The sequence below is a fragment of the Dinoponera quadriceps genome, unplaced genomic scaffold, assembly GCF_001313825.1.
Source record: "Dinoponera quadriceps isolate SergipeBrazil2010 unplaced genomic scaffold, ASM131382v1 scaffold120, whole genome shotgun sequence".
Lineage (NCBI taxonomy): Eukaryota > Metazoa > Arthropoda > Insecta > Hymenoptera > Formicidae > Dinoponera > Dinoponera quadriceps.
In genome coordinates this window covers 3,116,063-3,127,210 of record NW_014554309.1, presented here as the reverse complement: position 1 = coordinate 3,127,210, position 11,148 = coordinate 3,116,063, and the positions used below count along the sequence as shown (strand labels likewise).

The 11,148-nt window shown below is 46.5% G+C and overlaps 2 protein-coding genes across 7 annotated transcripts in view; one reads left to right on the top strand and one right to left on the bottom strand.

The window, feature by feature from the left end:
• LOC106745194 (centrosomal protein of 135 kDa) overlaps positions 1 to 11,148 on the bottom strand; it is a 30,317-nt gene that overhangs the window by 14,048 nt on the left and 5,121 nt on the right. The gene's annotated exons all lie outside the window — the stretch shown is intronic.
• LOC106745260 lies at positions 708 to 11,140 on the top strand. Its single transcript, XM_014620715.1, has 5 exons — positions 708 to 1,235; positions 7,691 to 7,865; positions 8,714 to 8,907; positions 9,024 to 9,367; positions 9,796 to 11,140. The coding sequence occupies exons 1-5, from the start codon at positions 1,228 to 1,230 to the stop codon at positions 10,539 to 10,541; spliced, it is 1,467 nt and encodes a 488-aa protein (XP_014476201.1). The 5' UTR covers positions 708 to 1,227; the 3' UTR covers positions 10,542 to 11,140.

Here is an 11,148-nt window from a genome sequence, read left to right as displayed (position 1 = left end):
TATATATATATAGTGAAAATAATGTTGAATTAACTTCATATATTTATGATAAACTATAACGTCAATATTTACTAAACCAAGCTATATTTTTTAGTGTAATCAATGTACCCCGTTAACGGAACAAATTTACACACTTGACAACATTCAAGATAAAACTGATTTCTTCTATAAATTTACTTTTAAATCTTTCAATATATATTCTTTCTGTTTCCGGAGAATTGTATTTTCGAATTATATTAAAAATCGGTACAAAATGCTTTACAGGAAAGAACAAAAAATAAAATATAAAAAGTGTGCCAAATAGCCTCGGCCTCCTCTATAAAAAAAGATTAAGCAACGAATAGAATAAATTTAAATCCAAATTTAAATTAGCATGAGAGACAAAATATTAAAAAGAGAAAAAGAGAGAGAAGTAAAATATGATATACTTCTTCGTCGCTGCGAAACCGAACGTGATCCGTGACATTGCGCATTCCGCGCCTCCTCGGGGAGCGTCGCGTCACGGAAACGGACGGTGCCCTTCTGCATCCATACCTGGACCGACTCTCCGACGAGAGACTTCGGAGAGGGTCTCGCAGTTCGCTGCGATCACCATCGATGCAGTCGGGCCGACATTCGACCTCCCGGCTGTCCGATTACCGCAACGTTGACCCAATAACGAACGGAACGTGAACGTGAATCTTCAGCGATGCGAAACGCCCGAGGCACGTGCGAGAGGAAAAGTCTCGCGGAATGACGCGCTGCCTCCTGGACAGCGAAAGTGATCCGGCTGGGGTGCACGTGACGAGCGTGAGGAGAGCGCGCCGGGGGTGAGAGGAACCCCTCATGCGGAGGTCGTAGTCGGTTTTCCCCGGTTGCACCGTCGAGTATTAGTCACCCTGACTGGCCCCACGGGAGAAGGGTCGCGTCCGTCTCGGCGGTGGACTCGGTTCCGTGTCAGACGAGTTAGGTAACAGCGTAGAGCCTGCCACCAAGGCAGGACGAAACGACCAGCGCCGCGAACTCAGTCAGTCAGTCAGTCAGTCAGTCTCGCCGAACTACTCGCGCCGATAACACCGACACGAGCTGAACTCCCGGGCCTCTGATATGGGAAGCGGTGGATCGAGCGGTAGATTGACAGAAGAGGCAATTGTTCGAGAGACGGTGACGTGACACAACGCGTGTGATCTGCAGAGCCAGCAGAGAAAGAGACCGGAGCGACGACGACGACGACGAGAGCGAGACACGATGTCGAGGTGAGTTTCCCCGCCGGCGAGTTTTCCGAAACCGTCCCGGCGGGATGGAAACGCGCCGATGGGAAAACGGCGCGCGTAATATTCGCGCGATTGCGTGAGCGTCGGCGGTTTCTCCGATGGGCTCCTCTCGAATAATGTGACATTTAATACGCGGAATCCTTTCACGCGCGCGCGCGAGAGAGAGGACGCGGATTCATCGACAATCCTTGAATTGCCCGCGGAATTCTGTCTCTTCATGGAGAGCGGTTAATTGCGGCAAAGAATCGCGCAAAAGTCGGAAGGATTCCGAGCTATTCGCCGTTCCGAAGAATTAAAATTTAAAATGAAGATTCTTCCCCCTCCCCCCTCCGTAGTGTTAAACGATGAGAAAGAAAGACTCGTACGCGAGCGAGAACTCGGAAGAGAAAATTGTGCCTCAATTGTCGGCTGGAATCCACGATCGAGGCTCGATCGAGCGAGGAAAAATCGCATATACGCGCACAGAAGAAAATATTATTCTACTGCTGAGAAAAGCGAATGCCCAGTTTACTTTCCTTCTTCTACGTAACAGTTATATTCAATAAAAAATATTTTCTTGACGATAATTTTAAAATATTTGTCATCAATTTTAGAAAAGCTCATCATACTTCGTACCTGAAAGAATTGATTTTCTTTTCGGGAATATTACATACTTTGTCGGAGAAAAGTTAAATTTGGTTAATTTGAATAAACAACCTGATATTTGTTTTAATTTAATTTCCTTGATTGAAGTACACAAGGACAACGATTTCTTTGGTTTCAGTATACGTGTTTGACTTGGGTTTGTTTAATATAAATAACATAATTTAATATCCAATAATTTGTTTTCAGCAAAAAAAATTTATTTCATTATATATTAAATATCGTTCCACTGAAACAAAAAAAGTCCTTTAACATTTTCCTAACATAATGTTATTAGTTTCAAATTAATTAAAATTAATTAAATTAATAAAATAAAATAATTTATTGCTTGTGACAACCATTGTAATGCTTGAATGAAAATAAAGAAAATATGTTAACAAAAACAAAGAAATATATTATTAGACGTAAAGATTTGTCATTAGAGAGATCAACAAATTATATGAGAAACAATCCTGTTTGTTGAATCGAATATTCGTTTGCCGTATCCCGAGGAGATAAATTTGTCTCAACTAAAGAAATATTACTAAATCCAAAGAAATCTGATTCTCTGTACACTAAACTCACTAAGATTGGGAATATATCTTGCACAAATTTGTTGCTCACATGAACTTACTTGTTACTAATTCAACTTGCGAAATACTGGTGAACGTATAAACTTATGAAAAGCTAAAAACAAGTAACATTTACTCGATGAATGCGGTATATATTTTTCTGTATGCACGCGCGCGTGCGCGCGACGTTGGCATTACGCGACCGCGGTGTTTGTATTGCACGATTCGCCGGAGCGAGCGATCGAGCGAGCGATCGATTATGATCTATTAGCGGTCACTTTCTTCTTACGGAAACCTCCGACCCACGCACGCGAGCACGCGCCGTCGGAGGTAGACGCAGGCGGACACGCGCGCTCGGTGTTACATAAGTGCGCGATCTTGATTACGATCGAATCGCAATGCGAAACATCCTAAAATTCCTCGTAGCGCAACGTAACAATGCGTAGCGCAAGTTGCAATGCGAGCGACTTACCGGCGGCGGCGACGTGCGCCGCGCAAGCGGCGTGTGCGCGCGCCGTGTAAGACGAGTGATTCGGATAATAACTGGTTATTACAATTTAACGACACGGAAGGCGGAGAAAGTGCATCTGGGGCCCGAAGAAAGTATAAAATCACGGCGAATAAATAATCGCGATAAACGCGTCGCTCGAATGTCGTCACGGGGTTTCCGCCGCGGGAGCGTTTCAATCGGTCCCCGTAAGCTGCCACTCATTTAAGAAATAACGTGTAATTTCCGTGATGCGCGTGTGTGCGCGTGCTACAATTCATTGTTGTATCCCTTTTGTGCCACTTAAATAATAGCGTTCCGATGGAACGTTGTGTCGCAGTCGGCGCGAGTCAGTTCTCGCTGTGCGGATCTACGACGTATCTCGTTTAGGTCCGCGTCAATAGTCATTGCTTAAAACTCTCGTCTCGAACAAGATACTCAGATTCAGGCTTGCCGCAGAAAATGAGTTTCGAAATTCCAACCTTGTAGTCGCGATTTCACTAAACAAATTCAGATCAGCTCTTGAATTCAACTCTGAATATCTCATGTGAGACAAGCTTCAAGTATCGACTGTTGATACGAGCCCCGAAGTCAAAACGTCTCGAGATTGTTACGGAAAATTTCCTTTACATATCACACACGCACATACGCACGCACGTGCAGCGCGGAACTCGACGTAATTTCGGTGTGATGACAGCTGAACGCGTAACATGGTAAGAAAAAAAAAAAGAAGGAAAGGTTACAAATTATGCAACAGTGCACATGATCGCGCGAATGATCGTGGCGTACCTATAGCGACGAATGTCATCGCCGCAAGGCAAACAGCAATAAGGACACATCGAGCAACAGGAATTCATGATGGCAGTGCGCAGTGGCGGCGGCGATGGTTTTCGATCGTCAGATGTGAACACCGGTGAATTTGCAGCGTGCCTCTTTCAGAGACGCCGCCTTCCTCTTGCCGAAAACTAAACGATCGTGTCGCCGACGACACACCGGGTGCCACGTGCACCCAGTGCACCGCGAACCGCTTGCCTCGCCATTATCCTCGCTACCCGGTATCCATGGACACGATATTTACATAGCGCAATTGTTTGCGAAGGTGCGTTCGCTTCCCACGCTAATTTAGAATCCGACCGAGTGCATGCCTGAACCGAGAGAAAGAGTGATGGAGGAAGGGAGGGAAAGGGAGAACCAGCTACCGTCTTTACGTGTGAAATCATTACCACGTCGTGTCTAGATCTCGTTGGATCTACAAAACAATCCAATCGCTTTGATATCTACTCACAAATACTTAAACGTCGTACTGCCATATTTAAAACTTTACCGCTAGTATACTGAGATCTTTCTGCGAAATTTATGTCGCAATACCTGCACAGAATTTTATATATATGTATATGTATATGTAAATGCTTTCACATAGTGAAAGTATGAACAAAAATGGATGGAATATTGCTCAATATATGACTGAAACGATAAAAGGTTTCAAAATTGACACATCTCTAGCTGTTAGTTAGCATAAATATTTTCCCGATACAGAAATCCTGCAGCTTGTGCATACCGAACGTGTCGAAAGTGCTCGAAACAGGAAAATTTCAAGGAATATTTCTATAGCTTTTCAAAGAAATTCGGAGGTCTAAAAAAATACGAAAGGTTTGCGGAAAAATTTGTATACGTCTTGACTGGATATTCCGTTAGATGTAACAAAACAGAGTAGCATACATTCGTCGCATTCACACTGATATCGCATTTACGTAAGATATATACGAGAAATACGGAAAGAGTAACGTGATCGTGTCACGTGTTTATGTAACATCATATTTTGAGGATCGCTTCTATGTTACCAACACTTACCGAGTTCGTCATCGATTTTAGTATCTTCTTAATAAATAATTTACATATGTAAATTAATACATATACAAGTACAAAAATTCAAATTAAATTTATATATGTAAAAATATATATATATATTTATATATGTTCAAATTAAATTTATATATGTAAATCTCTCTTCTTGATTCAATAGTAATAATAATAATAATATCTTTGAAACTAATACAATATTGTTTCAATAACTCGACTATTACTTTCAATAAATATTGTTATTGAATCAAGAAAATTTATCGCATGCAATCGTGCAAATTCTATTGATTCAACAACATAATTTATTCCATGTACATATCCATCTTAATCAAGTCAGCCGCGCTTATAAGCTTGACGTCTCGTTTGATGAGAGCTCCTCGTTTATTTGTTGACGTTAAGACATTAAGGACGTTCATCTCGAGAATATAATGGAATTTCACTTTTCTCTCTCTCTCTCTCTCTCTCGAGCGAGCGAGCGGGCGAGCGATCAGCCGCGGAGACGCGTTCGTTGTCGCAGTCGCACGTGTGAGATTGAATGCCGCGAAACACGAAAAAGTTCTGATGTAATTTGCAGCCGCCTGGCAAGCGCTAATTAGACAATTGTAAAATGAATACGTGGTGCTCGCGAGCGCGCATCGATCGTGCACGGATTCGACATATAACGCCGGGTATAACGCGAAGATTCATAATCCCGCTCGTTTGTTCCGGCTCGGACGTTACGGCGATTCAACGATACGCGCAGCGTTAATTACACGTGTAGGAAAAGGAAATTCATCTCTATTTCCTATTTTTTCCTCGTCCGCTCGCGGCCCGCCGGTCAAAACGCGGTAGCGCGGTTGTTTCCAGGATACGGGATCCTTCATGTTCCACAAGCGTCGTCGTGGTTCACTAAATCGCATGAATTGTCTAAAAAACGGAGGTGCATATATAGGGGATAAAACTCTCCTCGGCGCAGGACATGCGGCGTTAGCCGCTATTTCGGAATGCGATCGAACGGGTCAAGCGCGACGATAAAATCCTACGCGCGCGCCGACAATTAGCGAAACACACCGCGGATAAACTCGCCTCGTGGCCGCGGTGGAAAGTCGCGGAAGAAAGCTCGTTCAGCAACAGCACTCGAACGTCGACGAGAGCTCATGCGGTTTAATTGCTTCCTCGACTAGCGCGAGGCAAAAGGGAGAGAAAAAGGAGAGGAAAGAAAATAAAAAGAAGATGCGGGATGCTGTCATGTTTCCCCCGGAATCAACGACGCGTGTAATGCGTCCCGATTGTCGTCGCGCAGAAATGCGCTCTATACGTTCGGCAACGGCTTAACGCCGGAAGAATCGACCGAACACCGTTCGAATCGTTCTCAACGCTAATGGCCATTCTAAAATGTCCGCAAGAATACGGCTGGAAGCCTGTGAGACATGATTGTAAAACGTGGTCTACAATGAGCAGCAGAGGAGTATGTTTATAAGAAGTAAGAATAAGAAATTAATCAATCATAGTCGATTATTCTCCTTACATTCGAATGTGGTTGGTTAATTCCTTATTCTTACTTCTTATGAACTTGAGGACTTTCGCACACCAATTGTTATAACTGTAAACACAAAACGTAAATTTAGACTGAAGGACCAATCAGGATATTGCTTCAGAGAGAATTCACGCGAGTTCTGATTGGCTGCTGCTCTTCAGCTTTCTGCTTTTCTGTCGAGATATAAATTCTCCCTTAGGTTTGTGTGCTCTGGAAGAAAATAGAACTGACGGTAAATCTGATCGTAAGCAGAAGTAACTAGGGGTTCTGTCCTTTATAGCTGAACTGGTTGCGCTAGATGAAGAAACTCACGTACACTGACGGCGTGAGAATCTTGTATGCACGCTTCATGTTTCAATATATATGTAAATTTCTTGAACTAGTGCAGCCAGTTCAGCTATAAAGAACAGACCATAGCATTCGACTGGCTGAGATCCTAGTTACTCGGTCTGCATCCTAGTTACATCGTCATTTCCATCTTTTCCTAACGAGTGAAATTTAATGAATACATGAACTACATATTTGTAAACGTTACATGTTATAAAATGTCATCGTAATAACATTGTGTTAATGATTTCTTGCTTACTGGGGAGAGACCTATGATGTCTTACTTCTGCGCCAAGATCGCGATTGTCAACACTCTCAGAATTAAAATTACAAGCATAACCGTTCTGCTAAGGCCTCTACTCTTACAGACATTGTAGAATGGCCTTAATAGTCTCCGTTACGGCTGTTAATTCCGTTTCTTACGTGTCGACGCTCGAGAGGTCCTCCCACAATTGTCCAGCGTGGCCGACCGGACTCGCGGGGGCAACGAGAGACGAGGAGGAAAAAAGAGAAGAATAAATATAAAAAGAGAAAGAGAGAGAGAGAGAGAGAGAGAGGAGAGAAAAAAGAGAAAAGACCTTTTGCTTTCCGCACGCGCGACGCATTTTATACGAGCACGGTTATTCTTATTCCACGCACATGTTGCCATCCCGGGCCCTGGTCCCGCCGCCAGGGACAATGCCATTGCCATAGTGAAACAGTGAAAGTATGGTCATTTTGCTCGCTGTCGCGCGCTCGTGCGCGCTTTTGCTCTCTTCCCACTCGTTCTCGCACGCACGTACGGGCACGCACGTACAGCGTGCGCGCGCGACACACGCATCAACGGCGGTTTTCGCGCTATCGTGATAGTCTCGTTTCGAATGCTGCGCCTCTCAAACGCTCCTCTCCACCTGACCGGCGACGCAGCGGCGGCGCGTTCGGTGAAACTATTAACACGGCACGCGCCGAAGATGAAAGGTAACGCTCTCGGTTTCCACCGCGCGGTGACATCAACACATCTGTTGAGTAATGAGTTCCATTAAGTGGTGCGCCTCGACTCGATTCTCCTTCGCAGCGCGATGCGGGTCCTCCTAGGGAGTATCATCTGCATACTGTCAGCGGCCAACGCGAGGACCGCGATAATGCCGCCACCCTGGGCCGATCCGTCGAACAACCCTTGCGCCGCGCAACCACGTGGCTGGCAGCTGCTCTATTGGCCGGCCGACGGGAAGTGCTACAAGATATTCCAGGCAGGTGCCCGATTTTTTCCTCTCCCTCTCTCTCTTTCTCTTTTTTTGAGGGTGTAGCAAAAAAAAAACAATCGCTACTCTTATTCTCAATTTGCCTTTTTCTCACATTTTTATATTCATTTTTATTCCTCTGTTTTTTCTTTCACTTGTATTTTTCTCGTTCTCTCTTCGTTTTCCTTTCATTCTACTTGTTATGTAATTTTCACTGTATCTCCTTCCTGTGTAACGCTCTGAGGAGGTTCAGCCCCAAGATTAGAAATGAAATGGGCTCTTAACAGCCCTTGTCCACAATCTTGCTTTAAGACGTAAGTAAACCGACCAATCATGGCCGATTATTCTTCTAATAAACGATTGTGATTGGAAGATAAGTTTACTATATCTATTGCGAATCTGGACTTTATATCCTAGGGCTGAAATGATAGTGCGAAATAAATCAAAGGTCAGGTTCCTTAAATATTGGAATATACATTTGCAAACGTATATTTCAATATTTAAGGGACTAATAAGAGATTTTAGCTTTTTGCTCTCAGTCCGGATTTACAACAGGTGCAGTAAACCTTTAGCCTTTTGCTCTGAGCAATAAAATATAACGCAATTTCTAACAAAAGGCGTATCCCGCGCTGCCAGAAGTTCCAATAACGCCTAAATCTTACGAATTGCGACGTCTAGTAGCGCTGGAAACGCTTTTTGCTGAAAATCACGTTACAATTTAGCTCTTAGAGCAACAAGCTAAAAGCTTTATTTCACCTATTGTGGATTTGGATTAGTAAAACGCGCTTATCTATCTTTCTCGCCCAACTGAATCGAGAGACTCACACGATTTCCGACAACGGCGGTGTTCATTGCAGATCGGCGCTCCCTGCCCGGAGACGATGGAGTTGGGCCCCACGGCCGGGGGCGGTGGGACGACGGCGGAGTGCAGATGTCCGCCGGGGACCGCGCAGTCGCCCCGGGACGCCCTGTGCCATCCGATATTCACGAAAGCGTCCTGCGCAAAGGGTCAGTTCTTCGCGCCGGTGCCGGACGCGCCTGGCAGATCGGGGTAAGTAACGCAACCTCCCTTTTAACGTCGTCCACTCGCTCACGAGAAACCGGATGAAAACGTCCGTGCGTGCGCTCCTCCTCGCATAAACCTCTCCGAAAACAAACCGTCCTCAGGTCGAAACGACGATGGGGGGTTTGTCGAGAGCCCGAGCCCTGCGGCGAGCAGAGTGAGATCTACTGGCTCAAGGACGGCAAGTGCTACCCGAAGCTCAGCAGAGGGCCTTGTCCACGCGGGGAACTGCTCGTCGCCGACGAAGAGGGCCTGGCGACTTGTTCGTGTTCGACGAACGACGAACTGGGCAGGTACCATTGGCTGGGCAGCGGCGGCGGCTGCCACGAACACTACACGAAGGGCCCGTGCTCGGAGCCGGGAGAGCTGTTTCTCCCGGGCGGGACGTGCGGCTGCCACTCTCGACTACCTCATTATCACGAGCCGAGCGGCATGTGCTATCAGCTAGGTGAGTGGTCGCTGGGTCTGCTCTTTTTCGCTGAATCGGTGTGCACTTACAGCACTTGGAAAAGAAAGGGACAGACGTGCGGGATCACTTGCGAGACCCGTTCGTAGATTCTCCTTTCCCCCATTTCTTTGGATCTTTATCACTGGGAAGCTTTCCTCGCCATAAAACAACTAGGCAATGTTGTAAAGTTCAAAAAAGCTCACAAATAATTGCGCGGCAACAGAAAAAGTGAGTCGAAAGTGATCCCATCCGCGGTCCTGATGTTAAGACTCGGTGGAAGAAAGAGGAGGGGAGAACTAGTACAAGTTAATACAACCAGTTCAGCGGAAGAGAAGAGACCTACCGCGTGATCCGTTTACCAAAACCGGTCTGAGCACGGACCGCGTTCGTGGAACTGCGACTATTTAACGATCGACATTCATTCTCAGGCGGCGTCGGTCCATGTCCACAAGGACATCACTTCGTAGTCACTACGGACGGCCGATCGAGCGCGCAGGAGGACGTGGTGCGTGCCGGATGCGTCTGCAAGCCGGGCCACGCGCTCTACAAAAACGGACTCTGCTACCGGCTGCACACGAGAGGACCCTGCGAGAACGGCTACATGCTGATCGACTCGTCCACCTGCGTGCCGGTGCCCTGCAAACGCGGCAGACTGTACTTCCCGCAGGAGAGAACCTGTTACAAGATCGGCACGAAGGGTCCGTGTCCGAACGGGCAGATAGTGCTCTACGACCACAACGTGAGGCCGTCCCTCGACGGGATCGGCTACAACGGCGTGTGCGGCTGCACCAACGTGATGAGGAACGCCGGTAAATGCGTGGAGGACGAGAGCGACGACTGCGAGAGCACGCCCGGCATGGTGATGATCAACCGGGTCTGCTACAAACTGTACACGCAGGGCCCCTGCACCGCGGGCGAGTGGTTGGTCGCGCAACGGACGTCGAGGAGCCGGCTGTGGCGAGAGGACGAGTCGCGACCGAAGGCTAGGTGCGAATGCCGACCCGGTTACAAGAGGATCGCCGACAGCACGGAGGCGTTGGAGGAGCTGGAGAGTAACAGTCTGATCTCGCCGAATGGCTGCCAGCCACCCGCAGTGAGCTTGGCGAAATTCCTCAATGAGAACGTCAAGACCACCGGTGATCTGAGCAGCTCGAGCAGCTCGCTCTTAGCTTAACATGTAGGACGTTGGACACTTGTAATTTCACATCTCACACGAAGGGCATCCTGTTTCGTTTCTACATTTCTACGTGACTCTCACGTGTGTGCATGTGTGTGTGTGTGTGTGTGTGTATGTGTCGAGTGACGATCGAACTGAGGGTGTACTGATGGCGGACTCAATCTTGTATATAATGTCGTCGAGATTACCGTTGCTTTAACCCTCTAACGGCAAGGTGGGTTTTCAACGTATCCGGGAAAGTGGCGTTGGATCCGATTCCGTGAGCTCTGTTCATTTTTTACGTAATTAATGTACAAAATAGACAAAAGAAGTAAATGATAACATAAGACATTCCTTAAAAAGAGGAACAGCGCGTGCACGCAGTAAAATAAACGAGCCGTGGGGTCGCATCCGATCTCAACCTTACCGTTCCAGGGTTAAGCTGTTTCTCTCTCGCGTGCTCGAGCGAGAGAGCGTTATTTATTTACTTGTTAAGTAACTCGGTGAAGTCTGAAGTCTCTCTCTTTCCCGAGGGAAGAAGGGAGGGGAAAAGGGGAGAGAGAGACACGTGCCACTTATTCTTTACGAACAATCGTACGTTGTAGATAAACACAGAGGTACTTAC